The sequence below is a fragment of the Ovis aries genome, chromosome 6 (genome assembly GCF_016772045.2).
Source record: "Ovis aries strain OAR_USU_Benz2616 breed Rambouillet chromosome 6, ARS-UI_Ramb_v3.0, whole genome shotgun sequence".
NCBI classification, from domain to species: Eukaryota; Metazoa; Chordata; class Mammalia; order Artiodactyla; family Bovidae; genus Ovis; species Ovis aries.
The window spans coordinates 90,699,006-90,726,434 of NC_056059.1; the positions used below are offsets into that span (position 1 = coordinate 90,699,006).

The 27,429-nt window shown below is 43.2% G+C and overlaps 1 protein-coding gene across 1 annotated transcript in view; it reads left to right on the forward strand.

Moving 5' to 3' along the window:
* PARM1 (prostate androgen-regulated mucin-like protein 1) overlaps positions 1-26,483 on the forward strand; it is a 130,232-nt gene extending 103,749 nt beyond the window's left edge. Inside the window, exons 3-4 of the mRNA XM_012180168.5 lie at positions 5,167-5,245; positions 22,596-26,483. Of these exons, the coding sequence (XP_012035558.2) occupies positions 5,167-5,245; positions 22,596-22,680 (164 nt within the window). The 3' untranslated portion in view covers positions 22,681-26,483. The remainder of the gene's footprint in view (positions 1-5,166; positions 5,246-22,595) is intronic.
* Positions 26,484-27,429: the final 946 nt, after the last annotated feature.

Here is a 27,429-nt window from a genome sequence, read left to right on the forward strand (position 1 = left end):
TCATTTCTGGATATGATTTGCAGGTACCCTGCCAAGAGGTCAGATGAACTGTTTCTTTCATGTTTAAAATGGGGGAAATAAAGAAACCCCTTCAATGAGAAGAGCCCCCTCAGATGAGGACATCTGAGGTTTGGGAATATTCCCAAGCCCAGGAAGACAGGAGAGCACCTTTAGCACAAGTGACAAGGAAGTAGGCTGGACAGAGCTCCTTCTGAGTGTGCAGGACTCCCTGTGTCTGTGAAGGACTGCTGCTAAGTCGCTTCAGTCGTGTTGGACTCTGTGTGACCCCATAGATGGCAGCCCACCAGGCTCCCCGTCCCTGGGATTCTCCAGGCAAGAACACTGGAGTGGGTTGCCATTTCCTTCTCCAATGCATGAAAGTGAAAAGTCAAAGTGAAGTCACCCAGTCGTGTCCGAGTCTTCGCGACCCCATGGCTGCAGCCCACGAGGCTCCTCCGTCCATGGGATTCTCCAGGCAAGAGTACTGGAGTTGGGTGCCATTGCCTTCTCCCTAGCTGGATTATAATAAAAAAAGAGGCAGGTGTTGGGAGAGAGAGCCCTTAAAATGATGCCATAGTTTATTCCAGGACTTCAGAGGCACAGGACAGAGTCAAATAAGGCAAGTGATGCCCTTCAGGAAAGCCCTGTCCTTCGGTAGTCTGCTCTAAGTCTGACCAGGAGTGTGGCTTTCTGGGATTTTGCTTTGGCTATTTCAAGGATATAATCAGATTCTATTCAGGCAGATATTTCTAAAATAACTCCTCCTGCTCAGTCATCATGGGGACTCACAAATACATGCTGGGGTGGTTGGACCACAGCTGTAGAGTCATAGGAGTAAGCTCTCAGGAGAGACCTGGAGCACAAGGTTCCAAGATGGATGGGCGGGGAGACTGCTGCTCAGGAACTTTCTCAGCACAGTGACTGGGCTCAAAAACTGCCAGTTATCTTTTTTTCTTTGTCAATATTACGCTTAATTATTCAACATTTTAAAAAAATTAATTAAACACCCACAGCGGGCTAGAAACTGCCTGGTGCTGAGAATTCAGGGAGGGGGCAGAGGAGATGCAGGATGAATGTGCAGAATCTGTCTGGGTAAAGTCGTAAACACAACACAGAGTGTTTAGGAGAAGCAGATACAAAGAACTGAGGACATACAACAGCACTTCAACTTGCTCGGGGGTGTCAGGAAAGCTTCCCAGAAGCGCTGACGTTTAGCTGTCATAAGGAAAGCGTAGGAGTTGGCCAAGCTGAAAAAAAAGGGTGGACATGTAACCAGTATATTAATGATTAAACAGGCAAACCCCAGGAAATCGTCCTGGGTTCAAACGTTAGCTTAATGATTTGCCAGCTTGTAAAATCTGACTCAAGTTCTTAAATCTCTCAGAGCCTTGACTGCTCATCTATCAAATGGGGCTCCTTCTCCTCACCTCATAAAGAGAATTAAATGAGATGTGAGCTGTAAGGTTCTCGGCCCAGACCGAAGTAACCACTGCAAGTATAGAATAGATTATTCTTTAGCCTGTTCTGGTTTTTTATCCTGTGTTGTTACCAAAGTGGGGGAAATACGAAACCCCTCTGAAAAGCCTCAGCCTTCAGAGATGCCTCCAGAGCTGCTTCTGCTCCATCACACCCTCCTCGTTTTTTTCTCGCCCTGCCCCTCCACCTCAAAAGAAGAAACAGCAGCAAGTGAAGGGAAATTCCAGCTTACTTTAACCAGAACTCAGGGGGAAATGGCATTTGTTTTCGCAAGGAGGAAATCCAGCCTTTTCAGTTACTATATATGGTTGGGCTCATTTTGGCTCAGCAACCCCCTCAGATGCTCAGACCGCAATGTCCTGAGGTGTGGAACTTCCCAGGAGGGGCTTCTCAGCAGCTTCTGGTGGCGGCAGCTGCCGTGGAGGTGAGAGCAAGCTCAGGACATGAGACGTCCCAGGACAGGGGCCTGATGAAAGCCTTCCAGTTCCAGAAGACCCTTGCCCCCACAGTGACGCCCTCTGAGACGAGCTGGGTGGCAGAATAGTCAATAAAGTGGCCCAAATATTTAAGTGTAGTCTATTTTACCTCACATGTTTCCTTCTCCTTTGGGGCAGGAAGAACCCTCAGAAATGCCCTTTTGTTCAGCTGCCCTCAAGGGCTCATAAGAGGACATCACCTGTTGATTCCAGCTTTGGTCACATGAGCTGTCCTTTATGACCAAGAAGGGTGGCCCTGAAGAGCCTTATTCGAAGACTTGTCTAAAGGGCCAGATAGCCACCAGTCAGAGAAGTGAGTCATTGTACCACTCGCTGTATTAAAAAAAAAACAATAGCGACATGAGTTGGGGAACTGCTGGTTTTGTTTTTTTTTTTAAGGTTTAGTATTTTAAATGAAAAATTCAGTTTGAACTTCTATTATGACAAATACAATAAATATAATTCACATAAACCAAAGCTTTGTGAAATCTCCATTAAGTTGTTTTAAATTACTTTTTATTGGAGTGTGGTTGCTTTACAATGTAGAGAACAAATATATGGATACCAAGGAAGAAAGGGGCAAGGGGTGGCATGAATTGGGAGACTGGGACTGATGTATATGCGCTATTGATACTATGTATACAATAGACAGCTAATGAGAACGCACTGTATAACACAGGGAGCTCTGCTTAATGTACTGTGGTGACCGGAACGGGAAGTCCAAAAGGGAGGGCATATACATTTATGTGTGGCTGATTCATTTTGCTGTACAGTGGGAACTGCCTGTTTTATCTTCAATAAGAGGTGGTATATATATAAAAAAAAAATCTAGTAAATCACAGAGCTGGAGAAGATCCAACAGCCTAGAGTTAGGAAAGAAACTTTGGGAAAGGTCAAACCTATGGTTTCCTATATTAAACGTATCCTGGGGCAAGAAAGAAGGGTCTGACAGAGAAATCAACTATATTCTTTCTCTTCTCCCATTTTTTGAAAGGAGGAGATGAAATTCAAAGGTCAGTTTTCAAAACTGCTCCTAATTGCAATCAGTGTATCTTTTTAAATTCTGAAATACGCCCATTATTTTATTGTGCAGTAATAATCCTCATTTCTCAAGCTCTTAAAACAGCTGTTAAGAGGCTTCAGTGAACTTTTGAATTGTTCTAATTTCAGCACAGTTTGAAGACCGGGAACCTAAGTGCCACCTTTCAAAATAGGAGTAGAGGTTTTCCATAAAGGGATCTGATCTTGAATTTTCTCTGCTTGATCCAGTCTGCATATTTGAATGTTTGGTGCCATAATCATATTTTGATAGTAGTAAATGGGGAGTGAGAAATATATTGATAATTATGCCAGTCTGGCTCTAAATGACTCTAGTAGCAAAGAGATGGGTGTGTGAGTGTTCAGGGTGTGGGAGCTCTGAAATGGTGCACAATGTCAGTCTGTGTAGACAAGTCAAGGTCTGGTCTTGGTCTCGATGTTAACAATTCCTCCTTGGCCTTTTAGAAGTTATAACCAGTGGGGGCATGGATGTCTGCTGCAGCCTTCTTTCATCCAAACCTTGGGGGAGTTACTAAAGAGTTCACGGGTAGACTGATTTGCTTCTTAGCTCTGTTCTAATTCCTTTGGTGGAATGACTAATGAGAAGCACAATACACAAAAGCCATTCATAGAGGGAAAAATAGAAGGAGAAGCGGCAAAATAATCTACAAATAGTATATCTCCAAAAATGTGGGGCAGATCCATCACCTTGATGGATCCATAAAAAATGGGCACTGGTCCAGGAAGTCATGTCTGGATAGGGCTTTAGCTTGGTGCATATAGATACATGCAGTTGTGTCCAGCTCTTTGCTACCCCATGGACTGTAGCCCACCAGGCTTCTCTGTCCATGGAATTCCCCAGGCAAGAATACTGGAATGGGTTGCCATGCCCTCCTCCAGGGGATCTTCCTGACCCAAGGATCGAACCCACGTCTCTTGAATCTCTTGCATTGGCAGGTGGGCTCTTTACCACTAGCACCAGCTTGGTACATAGGGCATCTCATTTAATTTTCTTAAAATTATGCAGACGAGTAGAACAGCTCTTCTTTCTGTGTATGAAGTTGTATATAGCAGGTGAGCAGTGTATGAGTGAGCAGGGTTAATAGCCCGCATTCAGACAGCTAATAATGACAGAACCACACTTGAATCTACATCTTCTAGGTCTGAAGCTCTTCCCAATGTGTGTAAGAGTCCCATTCATTTGTTCAAGTAGAAAATAATTTCTCAGTGGCCTGAAATAGTAAATGGGGCCCCTAATAACAATTTTAGTCACTTTTAACAAAAAGTCACTTTAACTAAGAGACAAGAGCCCAATTGATTCTTGCATTTCTGGGGTGAAATAAATCTGAAATATATGCATTATTAGTCACCAGCTTACACAAAAAGCATGCTGTGCTCCAAAGTAGTCATCTGTGGAAGCAATGTGGTTATTCTCATAAGGTTACATGCTCAAAGGGTTTTGTTTTGTTTTGTTTTGTTTTAATTGCCCTAATAGTTGCCTTTGGAGCCAGATTCTAAACTACAAAATAAAACATTCATGTTACTTTATAATTGTACCTGGTTATTTCTACAAACAAAAAATATTTGTTACCTAACAGACTTGACCTTATTTTATATATCAAACTTGACTTTAACCTCTACAAAATCAGATTTACCAAGAATGAAAGCTGTGGAGTTTGTTTTTTTTTTTTTAATGCTTTGATTTGATGGCATCATTAAAATTAGCACATTTCCTACCAAGATGACCCTTTTGAACTGGACACTGACGTAGCTGTGCGGCTCTGGTTTATTAAAACATCAATTACATCATCTTGTCATGATCTTTGATTAAGCATCCTAGCTCTTCCAATATCTTACGAGTGCTAGAAAGACAAGCTAAAATGTACTAAAGGAGAAAATGGGACTTCAGGAGGTTTTAAATCCACTTTGCCCACAAATAGCAGCAGCAGTGGCAACAGATTGGTGGTATTCTTAAAAAGATAATCAAATATTACTGTGGCCTGTTTTCTGAACTCCAGGTCACCCAGAAGGTCTTAATAAATAGTGGCCATTTACACAACTTAGCCTAACCTGAGAAGTGTTTTGATAACAGAATGAATCCCCTGGGGTCTGTTGCAGAACGATCTGAAATGCACACCCTTCCTTCACCTTCTTGCTGTGCTTTGCTCTTTCCCAGGCAGCATCGCCGCCATCACGGTGACGGTCATTTCTGTGGTGTTACTGGTGTTTGGAGTTGCCGCGTATCTGAAGATCAGGTAAGACACACCTTCTTCTTCTTCTTCATAAAGAATGGAATTCCATTTTGTCAGGCTCCAGGCTGAGCGCTGTTTTGCTGAGTACTTGTTTCTTGGTAAGTGTCTTAGCTCTCAGAAATCTTGGCAGGGAAGTGAAAATGGCCAGCGGCTTGCACCCTGGACAGGAATAGGTGGGACGGTATCTGAAAGCTGGCAAAGCAGAAGAAACCAGCAAGAATATACAGCATGATGATGTCATGGAAGGAGAATGAACCCAGAGTCAGGAGACTGGGGCCTTGGTCCTCTGCCCTTAAATCACATCATCATCCTGAGAAAGTCACATGCCTCCTGAACCCACCTTGTCTTACCTGTGAAATGGGGGAGAAGGTGGGGGGGGGGGGCTTGATGGTTCCTAAAAATTGATGCTCTGAACACTGCTGTGAAGGTGTGTACCCAGCCTGAAAGGAGGTTCTCACTGCTTCTAAATCAAAATGTTGAAAATACAAGGATGGTATAGTGTTTCCTACAAAATTAGTTTTTTTTCCCCCTTAGATTTTATTCTTATATTTTGGGTTTTAAAATAGCCTGTCTCTTATGAAAAGAGTCACTCAGTGGTAAAGAATCTGCCTGCCAAAGCAGGAGACATGGCTTTGATCCCCAGTCCGAGAAGATCCCCTGGAGAAGGAAATGGAAACACACTCCAGTATTCTTGCCTAGGAAATCCCATGGACTGAGGAGCCTGGTGGGCTACAGTCCATAGGGTCACAAAGAGTAGGACAGACTTAGCAACTAAACAACGACAAAAACCGAAGAGAAAGTTGTAGTACTCCGTGGATCTCCCACTTTTGTTGTCTGTAGAAGTGTTAAGGCACTTCAGTCGTGTCCGACTCTTTGCGACCCCATGGACTGTAGCCTGCCAGGCAGCCCTGTCCATCACCAACTCCCGGAGTTTACTCAAACTCATGTCCATTGAGTCAGTGATGCCATCCAACAATCTCATCCTCTCATCTTCTACAGGCAAGAATACTGGAGAGAATTGCCATTTTCTCTTCGAGGGGATCTTCCCGACCCAGGGATTAAACCCACATCTCTTATGCCTCCTACATTGGCAGGCAAGTTCTTTACCACTAGCACCACCTCGGAAGCCCCTTTGGTTGTCTGTAAAATCCCAAACTCTCGAAGACCACATTCTTCACACTGAGTGTCCTGCCAGCTGTTAAATGCCAAAAGGCAAGCAGCGCTCTGGTTCCCCAGACTGTGCAGTGCCTATAACCGGGACAGGAGGATGCATGCCACTGTGATAAGCACAGCTGGTCCCTGACCCCCAACACATTATCCTCCCAACAGCCGGGGCCTGGTTAGAATCAGGTCAGAATCAGGTCAGAATCTCCTCCGACCTGCCACTCCCTCCCTCAGACACCCCCAGCGGCCTCCCCCCACCCTTAGAATTCAGTTGGCTCTTCAGCTTGTCCTGGACCCACCCTGCCCATGCCTTCTTGCTCATCACACATTTCTCTCCCTGCTAACTGGTGAGCTGCAGTCACACTGGCCTTCTATCCAATATTTAGGACATGCTAGGTTCCTTGTCTCTCCAGGTCCTTGGTTCTTGTGTGTGTGTGTGTGAGTGTGTGTGTGTGTGTGTGTGAGAGAGAGAGAGAGAGAGAGAGAGAGAGAGAGAGAGAGAGAGAGAGAGATTGACTGGCTGTTTTATTGGAGTATAATCGCTTTACACTTTTGAGTCAGCTTCTGCTCTGTGGCAACATGAATTAGCTATTATTCTTCAGTCTCTAAGTCATATCCAACTCTTTGCGACCCCATGGCCTGCAGCACGCCAGGCAGCCCTGTTCATCACCAACTCCTGGAGCTTACTCAAACTCATGTCCATTGAGTCAGTGATGCCATCCAACCATCTCATCCTCTGTCATCCCCTTCTCCTCCAGCCTTCAATCTTTCCCAGCATCAGGGTCTTTTCCAGTGAGTCGGCGCTTCGCATCAGGTGGCCAAAGTATTGGAGCTTAGGCTTCAGCCATCAGTCCTTCCAGTGAATATTCAGGGTTAATTTCCTTTAGGATTGACTGGTTTGATCTCCTTTCAGTCCAAGGGACTCTGGAGAGTCTCCTCCAGCTCCACTCCGAAAGCATCAATTCTTAGGTGCTCAGCCTATGTATACATATAGTCCCTCCCTCTGGAGCCTCTCCCACCCCACTGCCATCCCACCCCTCTAGGGCATCACAGAGCTCTGGGCTGAGCTCCTTGTGTTATATAGCAGCTTCCCAGCGGTTATCTCTTTTTACACACGCTAGTGTATATACACGTCAGTGCTACTTTCTCAGTTCGTCCCATCCTCTCCTTCCCTGCCTGTGCCCACATGTCCACTCTTCTCATCTCCGTCTATTCCTGCCCGGCAAATAGGTTCATCAGGAGCGTTTGTCTTGTTGGACCCTCTCCCTGAAATGCTTTTCTTCTAGTTCTTCCACATATATGGCTTTCAAGCGACATCCTCTAGGAGAGGTTCCTCCTCTTGGTTTGGTGCCCTTATTATTTCTTCTCCTAGCGTCTCAATTAATTTCATCCGGGCGATAATCACTATCTGTGATTTCATTTTTTTTATATATATTTGTTCACGTGTCTATTGTCTCTTTTCCCCACAAAACTGTAAGCTGCATGAGGATCCTGACTTTATCTGTGAGCATTTTGCTGGCCCAAAGAAGATGCTTCATACACTGAATAAATGAACAACCCAATGTAAGAACACACAAGTGCACAGGCAGGGTAGTGCACACAGGCGTGCTCTGGTTTGTTGTTGTTGTTGTTGTTGTTTTTCATCACTGCTGTGCTTCTTTCTCAAGGAGCATGTCTGGCTCTCCACACGGAGCTCATATATTTAGTGTCTCATCTCTAACCACACCTCCCCTCTGCTACCTCTCATCTCTTCCAGTCACCCCAGCCCAGCCCAGGGCCCACAGGGAAGCCCTCCCCAACACTCCCCTGTTATCTCCCTCTATCTTTTGTTCTGCACATGAACCAAATCAATCTAATGATGGTGGCAAGTATCAGAGTGCCTTGTAATATCACCTTATCTCAGGTACAAAGAACAGGAAAGAAATGTTTCAAAGAGAAACTGGAATTAAAATGTCAGCATTATCTGTGTCTAAAGGTCTTATGAAGGGTTTCAGGGGTCTTCAGATTTTTTAAAAAATTACCTTTCTCTTCATTAAGACTGTATTTCCTTGAGCATCAAACAGTTTTATGAATGATATCTTACTCAATGCTACCCTTTTCCATCTGGCTTAATTACTAGTTTGCTGCTGCTGCTGCTGCTGCTGCTGCTAAGTCGCTTCAGTCGTGTCCGATTCTATGAGACCCCTTAGACGGCAGCCCACGAGGCTCCTCTGTCTCTAGGATTCTCCTGGCAAGAATACTGGAGTGGGTTGCCATGTCCTTCTCCAATCCATGAAAGTGAAAAGTGAAAGTGAAGTCGCTCAGTCGTGCCCGACTCTTAGCGACCCCATGGACTGCAGCCTACCAGGCTCCTCCGTCCATGGGATTTTCCAGGCAAGAGTACTGGAGTGGGGTGCCATTGCCTTCTCCGAATTACTAGTTTATCACTGTAGAAACACTGCATTTTAATTACGAGTTACGTTGGCTTTTATGAACCTTTCTGGGTACCTCATTCCTACTTTGTAACAGAGCTTCTCTTTGCGTTTGGGAGATTCCGGGTGGGATTCAAAAAAAGGAACTTACAGAGAAATTTTGGAGTCATTTTGGAATCACCAATGGTGAGTTCCAAAGGGCTGTGTCACCAAAAGGAACACCCACACGGACTGTGGTATAAAATAGAAACACTTCCCTCTCTCCACACAAGAATAATGTTGAAATAACTTCAGGACTGTTGCTCTTGACCCCAGGCAAGAATTCAAGTTCACCACCTGAAGCCTCCCCGTGACCACAGACAGGCAGACTAAAACAGTGACTAAGAATTGAGATCCACTGGGGATCAGGAGGCTGTCAGTTTCTGTCCCAGCCCTCACATTTTCTAGCAGGTTCTATTAATACCATCACCGTGGCATGTAACAGAGATTCACTAACCTTGACGTCCCTCCCCTTTAAGAGGATGTGCTGGTTTAGTCACTAAGTCATATCTGACTCTTGCAACCCCATGGACTGTAGCCTGCCAGGCTCCTCTGTTTGTGGGATTCTCTAGGCAAGAATACTGGAGTGGGTAGCCGTTCCCTTCCCCAGGGGATCTTCCCAACCCAGGGATCATACCTGGGTCTCCTGCACTGCAGGCAGATTCTTTACCAACTGAGCCACCAGGGAAGCCCCTTGAAGATGAGGACAGTAGCTTTAACTCTTTGATGGCATCATTTGGAGGAAGTTGGACACTGCCTCCCAAGTGCATAGTTCTCATACCACCACCGCCATCATTGTCATCATCATCAAAGTGGTCAGCTGGAAGGAACCCCAGTAAGATGGCTGCTCCATAGATAGTTACTGAGCATTAGCCATGTGCCAGACACTCTTTTAAACCCTGGGGTCATATCAGTGATAAGACACAGTTCTGCCGTCTCAGAACTTAGTGGGCTTGGAAAAGTTAGTTAGCGGGCCATTAAAATTGGTTCTAATGAGTGCTGATTAAAATTGTATAACTTTTCTCCAGGCTTTCTCCACATAATAAATTCAGTGAATGACTGAAATGAACTAGTCGTTGTTTCTCTTCCCCATAATGTAGATCTTCCTCTTACTGTAGAAAGGCCCCCAGTGGTATGAGTATAAGACTGTTCATTATTTTTGGCACTACAAACTTAAGGATGGATAAAGTGATCAGACCCCTGTTTGGAAACCCCCTAAGGAAAACCCCTTTGTGCTGCTATGTTAATTATTTTGGAAAAAGGATAACATAAGGAGGTTAATAGCACTCATAAATCTTAAGGTTGTGCTAAAACCCCTTCAAGTGTTACTCTGCCAGATTCTTGGAAAGCCCCACTAATCATTAAGAGGCTTAGGTGGCACTAGTGGTAAAGAACCTGCCTGTCAATGCGGGAGACACAGGTTCGATCACTAGGCCAGGAAGAACCCCTGGAGCAGGAAATGGCAACCCACTCCAGTATTCTTGTCTGGAGAATCCCACAGATAGAGGAGCCCTGTGGGCCACTGTCCATAGGGTCACAAAGGGTTGGACACAACTGAAGCAACTTAGCACACGCTAATCATTGATCAAAATACATTTGGCTCAGTTGTCAAATGTGCATACATACATGTGTGTGTTTATGTGTATGCGTAGCTAAGATTATTTTGGCCTTGGCTGGAAATTTCTTCCATTCCTATTGTCCCAGATTTCTGAGAACAGTAAAATGACAAGAGGTATGTTGTCTGTGGTTTTTCAGCTCACTTGGCCAGAGCAGCAAGTGACTGAAATCACAGCCCTTGAGGGAGCCATTAGCATCTGGCCTGGGCTATAGCCTGGCCCAGCCAATGTCCAGGCCAATGCGGAAGAAGAGTCTGTTTGAAAGGGCAGCCTCATCACCAGAAAAAGGGCTTCCTCCTCCTGGAGAGCTCTGCGAAACGGTGGCTTGAGAGTTTCACCTCTTTGCCAAATTCTAACTCCTTCTGAAGATGTTGGGTAAACTGATCAGCCATCCGTTTTCACACTCCGCTCTTTAGGGATCCATGACCCCTAATTTTGTCACCTTATCTCCTGTCTGGAGGACCTCATCTCTCTGTAACCTAACCCAGGTTTAGATGCAGCTAATAAAAATGAACAGCCCAGAACCTTCCAACAGTCTTTACTAGTATCCGCCCATGCATTGTAGCTGGCAGGAGTATGGCATGGAGGGAGGAACATGAGCTTTGCAATCAGGTTCAATCCTGACCCTTCTACTTACTATTTAGGTGGCCTTGGGCAAATTATAATCTCCCTGACCCTTCATTTCTTCACCTGAAAAAATAGAGCTGATAACACCTATCTTTCAAGGTTGTCTTGCAGAGGAAATGAAGGAATGAATGTAGGCAACCTGGAAAGACTGTATTACATGGTGGTTAAGAACACGGACTCTAAGGCAAATTTACTAATCACTCTGTGCTCAGTTTCTTCCCTTATGAAATGGGACTAGAACATGAATACCTAACTCAGGCTTGTTATGAGGATTAAATTATGATACAGATAAACATTCAGGTCCCAGGGTTGAAGTGAGGGCCATGGTAGGGTCGATACTGTCATCGTTGTAATTATCATCACGTGCTTCCTGCTTAGTCGCTAAGTGAAATGGTAGCCACCAACAGCCCCATTCTCTAGGCATTAGGGATTCAAAGCAGAGCAGAGAGGAGAGGAGGAGGAAGATGACACAGCAGCTCAGTTTTCTAATTACATGTTGATGTGCAGACGTCCATGTTCCATCCTGGCAATTTCAGTTGTGCTTTGTCTAAACGCCTGTGAAGTGACACCCTTGTGCTGCATTCATTAGTAGAAACTATCTCTGCAAAGTCTTTATTCCAGGGCTTGTTTGCAACCTTAAAAGAAAGCAAAAGCCCTGCCTGCCTCTAGCAGAAGGGTGTCTTTAATTAGTGATGATTGAAGAATGAGGTAAGTCGGTTTTGTTTTTGTTTAAATTGGCTCAAAACTGTTTAGCCACGGGATAATCTCCCAGGCAGGAGACTGTATCTGTTATAGTACTGCGGATGCTGCTGTAATTAGGTGTGCTGGTAACCCAGACAGACAACATGGGCTGTTCCTGTCACAAAAATAACTGTGATCTTGATTTGTAGACGCAACAGGACCTGGCTTCTAAGACATCTGGTTAGAAGTAACCTGTTTTACTTTAAGTCTTCTGGTGATGACATTTTCTACAACTGGATTCCTCCTGGCTGTTATTAGGTTTAAAAAGCAGGCCCACAAGGAGCCAGTCATGATGTCTAAGATCTTCTGGGGTTTGTTTGCCACACACTGGTCTTTTCAGACCAGCTTTTGGCGTTCTGTAGGTCTAGTTGACTTGATTCTCAAATTTCAACTTGCATGAGAGCCAATGGGCAAGCTTATTGAAAACAGTTTCCTGGGTCTCAGCCCCTTAGGTTCTGACTCTGTGTGTCAGAGTGGGGCCCGTACACTGGCAGCTCTCAACAGTTCACGGACGATGCCAAAGCTGCTGGTCCAAGGATGAGACTTTAAGTAACCATATTCTACTTTCACCTCCCAACACTCTAAAAACACTGGGCTCTAAAGTTTCCCGGGTATAATCTTCTATTGTTTCATGCCTTTGTGTTTTTGAACATGCTGATCCATGACTAGAGGCGTTTGGTTCACTTTTGTTTTTAATTCGAGCATAATTGCCTTACAATGCTGTGTTAGTTTCTGCTATACAACTAAGTGAACCAGCTATATGTATACATATCTCCCCTCTCTCTTGGACACCCACCCCCACCCCTCTGGGTCATCACAGACCATGGAGCAGAGATCCCTGTTCTTTACAGTAGCTCCCCACTAGCTATCATTTAGCACATGGTAGTGTATATATGGTTGTCTGAGGAGGCCTTACAAATAGTTGTGAAAAGAAGAGAAGTGAAAGACAAAGGAGAAAAGGAAAGATATACACATTTGAATGCAGAGTTCCAAAGAATAGCAATGAGAGATAAGAAAGCCTTCCTCAGTGACCAATGCAAACAAACAGAGGAAAACAATAGAATGGGGAAGACTAGAGATCTCTTTAAGAAAATTAGAGACACCAAGGGAGCATTTCATGCTAAGATGGGCACAATAAAGGACAGAAATGGTATTGACCTAACAGAAGCAGAAGATATTCAGAAGACGTGGCAAGAATACACAGAAGAACTATACAAAAAAGATCTTCATGGCTCAGATAATCATGATGGTGTGATCACTCACCTAGAGCCAGACATCCTGGAAGGCAAAGTCAAACGGGCCCTAGGAAACATCACTATGAACAAAAAGCTAGTGGAGGTGATAGAATTCCAGTTGAGCTATTTCAAATGATGATGCTGTGAAAGTGCAGCACTCAATATACCAGCAAATTTGGAAAACTCAGCAGTGGCCACAGGACTGGAAAAGGTCAGTTTTCATTCTAATCCCAAAGAAAGGCAATGCCAAAGAATGCTCAAACTATTGCATAATTGCACTCATCTCACACACTAGCAAAGTAATGCTCAAAATTCTCCAAGCTAGTCTTCAACAGTACGTGAACCATGAACTTCCAGATGTTCAAGCTGGGTTAAGAAAAGTAGAGAAACCAGAGATCAAATTGCCAACATCCGTTGGATCATCAAAAAAGCAAGAGAATTCCAGAAAAACATCTACTTTTGCTTTATTGACTATGTCAAAGTGTTTGACTGTGTGGATCACAACAAATACTGAAAATATTGAAAGAGATGAGAATACCGGACCACCTGACATCCCTCCTGAGAAATTTGTATGCAGGTCAGGAAGCAACAGTTAGAACTGGACATGGAACAACAGACTGGTTCCAAATCAGGAAAGGAGTACATTAAGGCTGTATATTGCCACCCTGCTTATTTAACTTCTATGCAGAGTACATCATGAGAAATGCTGGGAGAAAGTGAAGAACTAAAGAACCTCTTGATGAAAATGAAAGAAGAGAGTGAAAAAGTTGGCTTGAAACTCAACATTCAGAAAATTAAGATCATGACATCCGGTCCCATCACTTCATGGCAGATAGATGGGGAAACAATGCAAACAGTGACAGACTATTTTGGGGGGACTCCAAACTCACTGCAGATGGTGACTGAAGCCATGAAATTAAAAGATGCTTGTTCCTTGGAAGGAAAGCTATGGCAAACCTAGATAGCATATTTAAAAGCAGAGACATTACTTTGCCAACAAAGGTCCATCTAGTCAAGGCTATGGTCTTTCCAGTAGTCATGTATGGATGTGAGAGTTGGACTATAAAGAAAGCTGAGTGCCAAAGAATTGATGCTTTTGAACTGTGTTATTGGAGAAGACTCTTGAGAGTCCCTTGGCCTGCAAGGAGATCCAACCAGTCCATCCTAAAGGAAATCAGTCCTGAATGTTCATTGGAAAGAATGATATTGAAGCTGAAACTCCAATACTTTGGCCACCTAATGTGAAGAGCTGACTCATTTGAAAAGGCCCTGATGCTGAGAAAGATTGAAGGCAGGAGGAGAAGGGGATAACAGGATGAGATGGTTGGATGGCATCACCGACTCAGTGGACATGAGTTTGAGTAAACTCCAGGAGTTGGTAATGGACAGAGACACCTGGTGTGCTGCAGTCCATGGGGTCACAATGAGTCGGACATGACGGAGTGATTGAACTGAGTATATGGACCTTTGTTGGCAAAGTAATGTCTCTGTGTTTTAAAATGCTGTCTAGGTTTGTCATAGCTTTCCTTCCAAGGAGCAAATATCATTTAATTTCATGGCTGCAGACTCCTCCACAGTGATTTTGGAGCCCAATAAAGTAAAATCTGCCACTGTTTCCATTTTTTCTCCATCTATTTGCCATGAAGTGATGGGACAGGATGCCATGATTGTAGTTTTTATAATGTTGAGTTTCAAGCCAACTTTTTCACTCTCCTCTTTCACTTTCATCAAGAGGCTGTTTAGTTCCTCTTTACTTTCTACCATTAGAGTGGTATCATCTGCTTATCTGAGGTTGTTGATATTTATCCCAGCAGTCTTTATTCTAGCTTGTGAGTCATCCAGCCTGGCATTTTGCATTATGTATTCTACATAGAAGCTAAATAAAAAGGGTGACAATCTACAGCCTTGTCATACTCCTTCCCCAATTTTGAATCAGTCAGTTGTTCTATGTCCAGTTCTAACTGTTGCTTCTTGACCAACATACAGGTTTCCAGGAGACAGTAAGGTGATCTGGTATTTCCATCTCTTTAAGAATTTTCTACAGTTTGCTTCAATCCACACAGTCAAAAGCTTTAGCATAGTCAATAAAGAAGTGGATGTTTTTCTGGAATTCCCTTGCTTTCTCAATGACCTGGTGAATGTTGGCAATTTGATCTCTGGTTACTCTGCCTTTTCTAAACCCAGCTTGTATATCTGGAATTTCTCAGTTCACACACTACTGAAGCCTACCTAGAAGGATTTTTAGCAAAACCTGGCTAGCATGTGGAATGAGCACAACTGCACAGTAGTTTGAACATTCTTTGGCATTGCCCTTCTATGGGATTAGAATGAAAACTGACCTTTTCCAGTCCTGTGGCAACTACTGAGTTTTCCAAATGTGCTAACATATTGAGTGGAGCAGTTTAACTGCATCATCTTTTAGGATTTTAAATAGCTCAGTTGGAATTCCATCACCTCCACTAGCTTTGTTCCTAGTAGTGCTTCCTAAGGCCCACTTCCTAAGGTCCAGAATGTCTGGCTTTAGGTGAGTGATCACATTATCATGATTTTGCAGGTCATTAAGATCTTTTTTGTGCAGTTATTCTGTGTATACTTGCCACCTGTTCTTAATTTCTTCTGCTTCTGTTAGGTCCATACTATTTCTATCCAATAAAGGATCTTTGCATGAAACATTCCCTTGATCTCTCCAATTTTCTCGAAAAGATCTCTAGTCTTTCCCATTCTGTTGTTTTCCTCTATTTCTTTGTATTGTTCATTTCAGAAGACTTTCTTATCTCTCCTTGCTATATTCTGGAACTGAACTCTGCAATTCAGTTTTGTATATTCTTCCCTTTCTTCCTTGCTCTTTACTTCTCTTCTTTCCTCAGCTATTTGCAAGCCTCCTCAGACAACGACTTTGCTTTCTTGCATTCCTTTTTCTTTGGGATGCTCCTGGTCACTGCCTCCTGTGCAATGTTATGACCATCTGTCCATGGTTCTTCAGGCTCTCAGTCTATCAGATGTAATCCCTTAAATCTGTTCATCACCTCCATTGTATAATCATAAGGATTTGATTTAAGTCATACTTGAATGGCCTAGTGGTTTTTCCTCCTTTCTTCAATTTAAGTCTGACTTTCACAACAAGGAGTTCATGATCTGAGCCAGTTTTGTGTAGCAAAACAATGTGGCACTCAGCTCCCAGTCCTATTTTTGCTGACTGTATAGAATTTCTCTATCTTCAGCTACAAATATAATTAATTTGATTTCTGTATTGACCATTTGGCGATGTCTGTGTGTAGAGTCATCACTTATGTTTTTGGAAGAGAGTGTTTTCTATGCCCAGCATGTTATCTTGATGAATCTCTGTTAGCCTTTGCCCTGCTTCATTTTGTACTGCAAGGCCAAACTTTCCTGTTTTTCCAGCTGTCTCTTGACTTCCTACTTTTGCATTCCAATCCCTTATGATGAAAAGGACATCATTTTTGGTGTTAGTTCTAGAAGGTTTTGTAGGTCTTCATAGAACTAGTCAACTTCAGCTTCTTCAGAATCAGTGGCTGGGACAAAGACTTGGATTATTGTGATGTTGAATGGTTTGCCTTGGAAAGGAACCAAGATCATTCTATAATTTTTGAGATTGCACTCAAGTACTGCATTTTGGACTCTTTTGTTAACGATGAGAGTTACTTCATTTCTTCTAAGGGATGCTCCCACTGGAATGTAAGCTCCCTTAGGACAGGAATTTCTGTCTCTTAGTTCACTAGAATAGCCCGGAATAAGGCCCCAGAATAAGGCCTGATCAATGGTAACTTTTCAATGAATAAGTGAAAGAAGCCAGGCAGGGAAATGAGAATCAGGAGAAAAAAAAAAAAAAAAAAGCCACAGACATAAACAAAGGAGACAGTGACAGCTACACAAAACTGGCTTTGCTAATGGATGATGCGAGTCTAAGGCTTAATGGCTAATGACTAATGAGCTGCAAGTTCAGTTTTGTTTTCCCAGCACTAAGCCATATCTTATTCATATTTATAACTCTCCTTTTTAGCATGTAATAAGCCCCAATGATTGAATGACAAGATACACTTAACTAGGGACAAGAGGACCTTAGGAGGAATAGTAATAAGCAAAGTTGTAGGCTTGTTGGAGAGCTGGAGCTGACCCTTATAAAGGAGAAGGTGTTTTCTAAAATATGTTTGTCTCGACAAAGAATAAAGGTAAACACTTCATTCATTTTCAAAGACTGTTGAGTTCCATTAAGTATTGATGCTATAGCTATCTTAAAATAGGTATGTTTTCACAGTTGCGGGAAAGGCTTCAAACCACAAGCATCACCACTACATTTACCAGTTGTCACCAAGAAGGCATCACTGACCAGTTGGGGTGAGGGGAGAGGGAGTGGGGACTGCTGCTTTGTTAGAGCAAACCCACTTGAGAAGAAAGCGATGAGGCAAGAGCTTCACATAAATCATATCCCATTTTGTCCCCTTGGGTTCTGTTTTTAGCTAACGAAACCATCTGAGACAGTAGAACAACAGTGAGAAGAAGCATAGTGTCATTGATTTACAGGGGCTGTGAGCTCATGCTGAATGCTTTAAAGCCATGTCATTGCATAAGAGAAATTCTAATTTTCTTTCCTCTTCTAATCTTTAAGGTCAAAACTGTAGCTTTGGCCCTCTGTGTTCCTTTTTTTTTTTTTTTTTTGTCGTATAATTGCTTTACAATGTTGTATTGATTTCTGCTGCACAACAAAGGGAATCAGCTATATGCATACATACACCCCCTTCCTCTTGAGCCTCCCTCTCACCCTGCCCCCCATCCCATCCCTCTAAGTCATCACAGAGCACCGAGCTGAGCTCCCTATGCTATACAGGAGCTTCCCACTAGCTTTCTGCTTTACACACAATAGTGTGTAAAGAGGAAAGAAAATTAGAATTTCTCCTATGCAATGACATGGCCTTAAAGCATTCAGCATGAGCTCACAGCCCCTGTAAATCAATGACACTATCCTTCTTGTCACTGTTGTTCTACTGTATCAGATGGTTTCGTTAGCTAAAAACAGAACCCAAGGGGACAAAATGGGATATGATATATGTCAATTCTACTGTCTCAGTTCGATACCCCTCTCCTCCCCATGCCCTCCCCCCCACCTCTGTGTCCACAAGTCTCTATGTCTGCACCTGCTAAAGTCTCTATTCCTGCCCTGCTAAAATAGGTTCATCAGTACCATTTTTCTAGATTCCGTATATGTGCGAATTGCCACAGGCCATACTAATCCCAGTAGTAAAGAATCACCCTCAATGCAGGAGACACGGGAAATGAGGGTTCAATCTCTGGGTCAGGAAGATCCCCTGGAGGAGGAAATGGCAACCCACTCTAGTATTCTTGCCAGGAAAATTCCATGGACAGAAGAGCCTGGCAGGCTACAGTTGCAGAGTTGGATGCGACTAAGTGACTGGGCACATACTAATCCCTGCTGGTATTGACCAAGGAAACTGTATTTTCTCTGTGTCCTGTTTATATGCTACACTGGATCTAAGCAGTGATCATTAAGTATTTATAAAAGTATCATTGTGTTAAGAGCAACATATCAGACATTCAGAAAATTAGAAGCAAAGTAGGTCATAATCTGCCCCCCGGGAGGTCTACATCTAAGGCAGCCAATGCACGGCAAAGGGAAGCCTTAGCTGTGCTGGCCGCCTGCCGGTCTTTATGAAGCAATGGAGTAAACAAAACTGCCTTGACCTGACGATGATGTCATTCATACAGAGGGCTCTTCAGATTGAAATTAGATCAGCCACCTTGCAGTACAGAGCCAACTGACCTTAGTTTTAGTAGCAGCCCTCCCATGACATCATAAAAACAGCCTTTCAGATCCCTGAAGCTAAGCCCCATCTTCCTAATCTTGAGAGTGGGAGCTTTTTCACCACTTCAGACTCCACAAATGCCAGTCTGGAAAAGTCCCCCATTTCCATCTAAAACATGTCATGATTTAAGAGGCTCTCACCTGGAGAGCTAGTTGAAAGTGATCATTAATGATTCTCTACTTATCTCACAGCCATGTACACACACACAAACACACACACACAACGATGTGTGTGCCTTCCTCTTGCTGCAGCAGTACAGAATTTACCCAAACCTGGCTTGAATTCCAGCTCACCCAATTCCTCTTGTTTAGGCTCATAATAAAACATGCCCTTTGGGTTTGGTGGGGCTTCTCTGGTGGCTCAGATGGTAGAGTATCTGTCTGCAATGCAGGAGACCTGGGTTTGATCCATGGGTCAGGAAGATCCCCTAGAGAAGGACATAGATACCCACGCCAGCATTCTTGCCTGGAGAGTCCTATGGACAGAGGAACCTGACAGGCTACAGTCCACAGGGTCTCAAGAGTCAGATACAACTGAGCAGCTACACTGCTATAGGTTCAGTACATTCCCAAATCCATTTTATCTCTATCTCCCACGTTGCTTTCCTCATTTATCAGTAATTTGTTCAAGTCACAGTTCATTCAAACGAGAAGACAAAGAAAAATGAAAGCTCCGTCTTTTCCCTTTATTTTACTAGTGTGTGTGTGTGTGTGTGTGTGTGTGTGTGTGTAGTAGTAGTAGTAGTAGTAGTAGACATCTCTTACAACACAAGAGATTCAGGTATAGCTCTGATCAAATAGTCTTGCCTGAAATAACCACAAGCAGTAAGACCTGATGCCCAGAAGATTTTTTTAATCCTCTAACCCAACTCCAGCATGGTAATAATTTCATTTAATTATAATATAAGAAGCTGGTTTTATAACCATGCCTGGGGCATAGTTTCAGGAGTTCCTGGTGAAAGTGAAGGAGGTTCAATTTTCACTCAGTAAACTTTTTTATTCTTTGCACACCTACCATGAGTTCCTATATGTTTCATTATAATAAAAATTGAAAAGCAACATTGGCCAACATTTATTGTGCCTTTACTATGTGCCAGGTCTTTTATATGCATTACCTCATTTAATCCACCCAAAAATTCTAATGCATTTTTTTTTGTTTCTCCATTTTATAGATGAAGAAATATGGGGTTAAAAATATAGTCTAGGATGTACATCTATAGGTCCAACTGATATTTTATGAGAATAAAATTATATGATCGATCTAAAAATGCTGTGAGAAGTTACATTACCATGCAAAGGTGAGGCAGGAGAATTCTATCAATAAGAGAATGTGTTTATTGGGTACTTGTTGGCCAGGCTTGCCACAGTAAATCATGCTGAAATTTAGGCCCAGCGCCAATCTTATAAGGGCTCCCTGGTGACTCAGTGGTAAAGAATCCACCTGCCAGTGTAGGAGATGCAGGCTGAATCCCTGGGTCAGGAAGATCCCCTGGAGGAGGAAATGGCAACCCACTCCAGTGTTCTTGCCGGAGACATCTCATTGACAGAGGAGTCAGGTGGGCAGGCTACTGTCCTTGAAAGCACAAAGAATCAGGATGCACCAGTCTTGTAATCCCTAGGTTTCTACTTATTCATTCTATAGCTTCCATTTCTCAACCATCCAGTTAAAGGCTTTGATTGGAATTGAAGGTGTTAAGTGTGGATGGAGTGTTCAACACTAACCTCCCCTATTCCTGCCAATCAATAGATCAGTGGTGTGTTATTTGTGATCTCTTTCCTTCTCACACCCCAGAGATGAGCACGCACCTTTAGGGAAAAACAAAGTACACTGTGGACGTTTTCAGGTATATAGGCTGGGTGAGCATGCACCTTTAGGGAAAACGAAGTACACTGTGGAAGTTTTCAGGTATATAGACTGGGTCCACTGAGCCAGCCTTCAGGACAGAAATCAGAATCTTGAAAGCTAAGAGACTGAAGCCAACACATCAACAATCTGGTTCTTTTCAAGATCATCTCTTCTCAAATACCTGACAGATATAAGTAAGTTTAGAAGAGTGACAGCAATTATTTTAGCAACAGAAAGAAGTATATAACAGATGCTTTTTGTGCCTCTCGTGTTGTATTTTCATTTTGTTTAATTTTCATATTTAGGTGAGAAAGAAATTAGGGGGGTATGTTTGTCTGTACTATATATATAGCATTCCTGATTTCCAGTGGCAAGGTGTAAAAATTCACAAGCTAGCCTGAATCTCAGAGGCACCAGAGTCTCATTTTGTAATATTCTCTGAGTCCTTTCATTAGTTTTAGTCTTAAAATGCCATAATCCTTCCCAGGAAGCTCCCATCTTGTGAACAGATTCAATTTTCAGGATTTTTTTTTTTCCAATCACTGTTTCTTCCATAAACATTTATTGAGGACTTACTATTTGTTGAGGATTTACTCTTCTAGGTGCTGGAATGAGAGTTAAGAACAAATAAATCAGGCAAATAATCCATACATGAAGTTTAATTACAGGAGAGAGGCAATAACAGTATAAATAAGTAAATTATAGGGTATGTTAGAAGGTGATGAGTTCTATGAGTAAAATTAAGCAGGGAGTCCTGTGGGATGGGAGTTGCAAGCTTAAATAGATTTTCTAAGGAAGGCTGCCTTGAGAAGGTAACATTTGTGCAGACTTGAAGGAAATGAAAAGAACTGTGTGGAAATCTGGAGGAAAAATGTTCCAAGATGAGGGAACAGTAAGTGCAAAGGCCCTGAAGCAGGATGTGTCAGGCATGAGCAGAAAGAGAAAGAGGCACTGGCAAGTACCTGACGTGCTCGGAGAGGTAATAACTGGAGCCAGACCCTGTAGGGCTTTGCAAACTATCATGGTGACTTTGGCTTTTACTCTGTGTGGAATGAGGGGCTGCTCAATGGTTTCAAATGGAAGAATGATAACAATCTGATTTCAGGGTCTTTTAGAAATAATAATTGTGGAACAGTTTCCTGGGATGACCCAGCAAAGCCTGATCAGTGCATATTGCCATTGAACTCAGGTGCTAATCAAACTCTAAGAAACTGAGCTCAGAGCACTGGGCTCAGATCCCAGAGGTAGGGGCTCAACTCATAGCTCAGTTGGGTGACTTTAGGTGTGTCCGTTAACATCTCTAAGCCCTATTTTCCTCATCGAAGAAGTAAGGATAAGCAATACTGGACCATGGCTTTATTTTGAGGCTCACGTGACCATGGAACATAGAAAAACTATAGATGATGATAAAACATTATATGAAGTTCAGGGGGGTGGTGAGAGTATCAGTGGGTCTGGTTCTGTCATTATCATTTCAGGGAAAATGAAGTCCAGAACCTAAGCCCAAATGCCAGGAAAGCAACATTTGCTTTCCCCTTACTTCTTATTAAGTAGCCTTGGAAACGGAGCCTCTTCCTTCTCCAGCACCAGAGGTCAATGAGAGAGACGAGAGCCCAGCAGATCTCAACAGAAGGTGCCAGTAGGGTTCCCAGTGGATCAGTCATAACTTACAGGGAGTTTGCAGACTGGGGCCTCCCTGCTGGATGGATCTGCTGCCAAGAGTTTGTCCTGTGAAGAATCACATCTTCCCTTCCCCTTCGGGCCCCAGGGCACGGGGCTGTCCGCAACGTGGGCAACTTCTCCAAATAACCACAGCCTCTTCTCCTTCCCACCAGGCATTCCTCCTACGGAAGACTCTTGGACGACCACGACTACGGGTCCTGGGGAAACTACAACAACCCTCTGTATGATGACTCCTAACAAAAGAACGTGGCCGGGATGAGGAGTAACTGTCTTTATTTATCAGTGCTTATCCAGTAGAATTAATAACACGTACCTGAGGCGCCTTGAGCGACAATCCTGTTTTGTTGGTCTGGTTGTTTTGTTTTCTTCCTCCCTCTCCTCTGGCTACAACTTCTCCTTTCTGGTACCAAAAACCAAAAAAACAAAATTATTTAAAAGTGAGTGGAGTCTGATATGCAGCGGACATGGGCCAACCCTGAGCCATCCAGGCTGGACGCCACGGTGGTGACGTCTGTACCTAGCGGGGGTCCCACCGAGAGAAGAACCAGGAAGAGAGATGGATCAAGTTGTGTCGTCAGGGGTTACTTTTAGGGGAACTTTCTGTGTGTGGTATTTCTTAAACTTTTCTTTATGAAATTACATTAAATCTTGATGAGGGGAAAGGCCATGAGTGCTAGGAGGAGTTTGCCCTACAGGTAAGGAAGCAGGGGTTTCTCAGATTCCTTTTTAATCTTTGTTTATCTGGTTGTGTCTGATCGGATACCTGCTTGGCTCTGCAAGCTGGAGGCCAGCTTCTTAGCTGCCTAATTAGGGAGAGAGGAAGCAAGAAGGTGCCCTGGAGGGGACCAGCCAGCCGAGTACTACTCCAGAGCAGCAAACTGCTGTCGGATCTCAGCGTGCCAGCCCCCCGGCCACCCCTCCAGGCCATCTGTGTCTGCTAAGGATGCCCGGTTATCTAGCCAGCCGCAGATGGGACCCCAGCCCACAAGCTTTCAGTGGAGTTGTGGTTCCGCAGGAGAAGGCTGTGCAGAGTTTAAAGGGAGAGGCGTGTGGAGTGAGTGTAGAGTTGAGGAGGGGGAAGGTGCGTGGAGGAGGGGAGGAGGGAAGTGGGGGCAAGACGCATTCAATACCTCACTAAGGAAGGTAGGATCAGCCCCCAGTGACTGTCAGAGGCATCCGCTGCATGGAGGAACCTGTAGAATCCTTGCTTTCTACCCACAAAGCAACTGGTTCACTGCCTTACTGTCTGTTGGATAATGGCTGTAAACTTTTTGTTTTGTTTCAATTTTTTAAAGTCTCTTGTTTTTCTGCAATTACTCAGTGAGCCTTTTCCATCGGAAATAGACACCATGATTAATCCATTTATTTTTCTCAAATGCTTACCTTGCTAATTCTGCCGTTTAATAAATGAACACCCCTGGGTACACAGTTTTAAAATCCTATATCACAAAGTTTGAGAAAGAACTGATTGTCTTTGCGGTCATCCATTTCCAGCCGTGTTCTCAACAGCAGGTAATTTCACCCCACTGCCCCATTGGGAACATTTGAAAATACCTGGTATAATTTTTGAGTGTCATCCCCTAAGGGGTGCTACCAGTGGGTAAGAGGCCATGGATGTGGTCACCATCCCACAATGCAGAAGATAGCCCACCCCAACTGAGAGTTATCCGCTGCAAATGTCAATAGTGCCAAGTGTGAGAAACCCTAATTTATTGCAATGCTCATTGTGACAAAACAAGACGTTCCAGGTTAGTGATAGTTTTTACTTTTACCTAAATGAAATGATTCGTTAAATTTTTATCTGAAAAAGTATTTAGTTCGTTGGCATTGTATTTAAAGTATTTAGTTTGATGAGTCGCTTTTGAGCATGATTGCCTTTTTATTTCTCTGTGTTTTCTAGATAGCTTTATTTCATGGCTCTAACCCTGTCCTCCTGAAACACCTGGTAATAGCAACTGGCATCTTATGTTTGATTTCATGGAGTACAAAATATACATTAAGTTCTGTTTCAAAATGTGTTCTCTTGTCCGACGCTATCATACAGAACGTAAAACTGCATTTTTTATTTCTAAACATGGACCTGCTGCCACAACTCTGTTTAGTTTCCAGAAACTTGACCTTGGACTCATCCTGTCACTTGCTATGACCCAACGAAGTACTGGCATGAAAACGACCAGTTCTAAACCTCTCTGGTGTCAGAAACATTAGAGCTGTGCTACTTTCCACAGCCTGCCAACCCCCAGCTCTGAAAGAAATTAATCCTAAACTCCCTAGGTACCAAAGGAGAGTGAGCAACCCCCAGAAGTATTTTATAACAGAAGGAGGGAATGAGAAGTAGGCTTCCAGGAATTCTCATATCTCTGATTATGAAAATTTTTAAAAAGTGGACTTTCTCAGGAAAGTGGCCAGGAATGACCAAATGTGCCCCCTTTTAGCAATGGTTGGCCTGAATAACTGTCCCTCTTTCCCACCCACAGCCTTCCCACCATAGGCTTTCGGTTTGGCAAAGGACACTTCAACAAAAACAAAGGACATTCCATATGTTTTCTTTTCACTCGGACGCAGATATGTTGACAAAATGTCTATGAAGCCCCTTTGGAGAGGTGGTCTTTTGGATGTTGCCTCGGTCAAAAACCCTGGGTGAGAGGGACCAGCCTCTTCCCAGGGAATCCTGACCAGTTACAAATCACTGGGTCAGCAAGCAGCTTTCCTCACCAAGACTGCTGTTGTACAAGAGCCTTTGATAGGTTGGTTGCTCTTATGAACTTCTGGATCTTTGTGATAAAGAGAGGGCTCTGGACCTGCAGCACATGCATTCTGCAAGGTGACAGCTTCCCCTAAACACTCGAGAACTCCTTGTTATGCTAGTAGAAAACACCTATGACCCTTATTTTGCCAAGTGCATTTTTCTGTTTTTGAGTTGGCCAAAAATGTTAACAACTGCATTCAATACACACACACATACAAAACATATACCAATAAGTGACGTCCTTTATCTCAGGGAGCAAGTCTGTTCAAGGTCTACACAAGGGAAATGACTCCAGTGGGTCTACAACAACCACATACCATCCAGGCACTGGACTAGTCAGAAAGTGTTAGAGAGAATGTCACTCACACTAGAAGAAGCCCCTTCTAGAATATAGGTTACAAATGCTGACAGAATGGGCTTCAACCTTGTTTTCTTGTGGCCCCGATGAAGGCTCCGGCCCTCCCTGGACGTCTGTGTCTTCATTTCTTAGGCAGGCGTGATGGTGTCCTATGGATCTCACCCCATGCTACCTCACAAATCTGTTGTGAGGATTAATGAAGTCATGTCTACAGTGTTTTTAGTTTCTGGAGAAAAATATTTATAGACATTTTAAGTATTACATAGATGTATAAGTGATCTTGGTTTCTTGTTTGGTGCGTTGTTTTACTTAAATGTATAAAATGACACCTGTATAGTAGCTGCATACAGACAGCTGTTGGAAATCTGAGCTGTGCCCCAATGCCACTGCCTGACTTCCTGGGACCACAAAGGATGGTTTCCATCCCGGAATGAAAGAATGGCCCAGGATGCAGGTCTCACAGACTGTTGAGTTAGGGTAACACGTGTGGATATCTGAGTGCTAACAGCCGTGGACCTGGCCTTTACCATCCCAAAGTCTGAGTTCTTTGTGGAGTTGATTTGGGTTTACCATCATCTGTTTGCCCTTTGTCTTGCTTGCAGAGGTGCATGGTTCAATCCTTCGCATCTGGGAAATGAATTTTGCAACTGGGCCAGATGCTAATTTGCACGTTGATTCACCTTCTTTGCCTTTTACCTCTTTTGGCAAATGAATGTACCATTTCAACTTTGATTTGAAAGTGCTAATTGATATTGGTAATAGTGCTAACCAAGAGACCAATGCCAGATTGCTTTCTTGGGGTAAGCTCACACCATTTAAAGATGGAAAGACGTGCGACTTCTTTGCTATTTGATGTCATTGTATCTACATTTGTTGTAAGACATATTGCATACTAATGATAATTATATCAATTAAAGTTCTTAAAAGCCTGCATCTGACAGTGGTGATTCACATTTTGATTTTTTTTTGTTATTCAAGCCATTTGGTTGCTGTGCTTGGTACTGCTTACATTAAGCAGCCATGGCTCCATCTTAGAAAAAATTTATCCCATATCAATAAATAATACTTTCTGCAGAGTGGGAAGTTCTCTCTGATCTTGAAACAGAATTGAAGGATGTCAGAAATGAAGAAACTTTCCAAGCAGTGATTTTACTCTTAACTATATACCATGCCTTATAAAATAGTTGTAAAAAGAAACACTTTGATTTGATAGTTACATATAATAAGTTATATTAAGGTGGTAGCAATACATTTGATACCTGCTTTGTTCTCCTTCAGAAACACTCAGCATACGCATCCTATCTGACAGTGAAATAGTAGGCAGTTTTAATCATCCAGAATATTATTTCCACCCCCAGAAGCCAACCGAAGACTATTCTAATTCTGAATAAAATGGCAATAGCAAAGCCCAGGCATCTCACAACATAGGAAAGAAAGGGATACTGTTGCAAACTAGAGCAGGTTGATTTGATGATGGATTTAAACTTAAGGTCAGACTTAATACGTTTAGATACCTGCCTTCCAGTGCCACAACGTGGAGGACTGATGGGGAGGAGTCAAGATGGACCAAGAGGACAAGACATGAAACAAGCCCTTCCCCACTGATCATTCAGAGGACCTGCCATGGCCCTAACAACAAGTAATAACTCCATTATTCCAAGCTTGCCCACACAGGTTTGGTCAGAAGGCACATTAAGTGTGCATAGAAAGGAAAAGCCTAATAATAATTTGTAGTGTTTACATCTTTTGAATTACTGGGTCAGATCAATTTTTTCCCCTGTAGCATAGCTTTTCCAAGTCAAGTCATAATCTGTTTCAATGGTTGAGTAACCTATCTCCAATCTTTTACTCTCCTAAAATTCAACAGTGTGCCCCAATA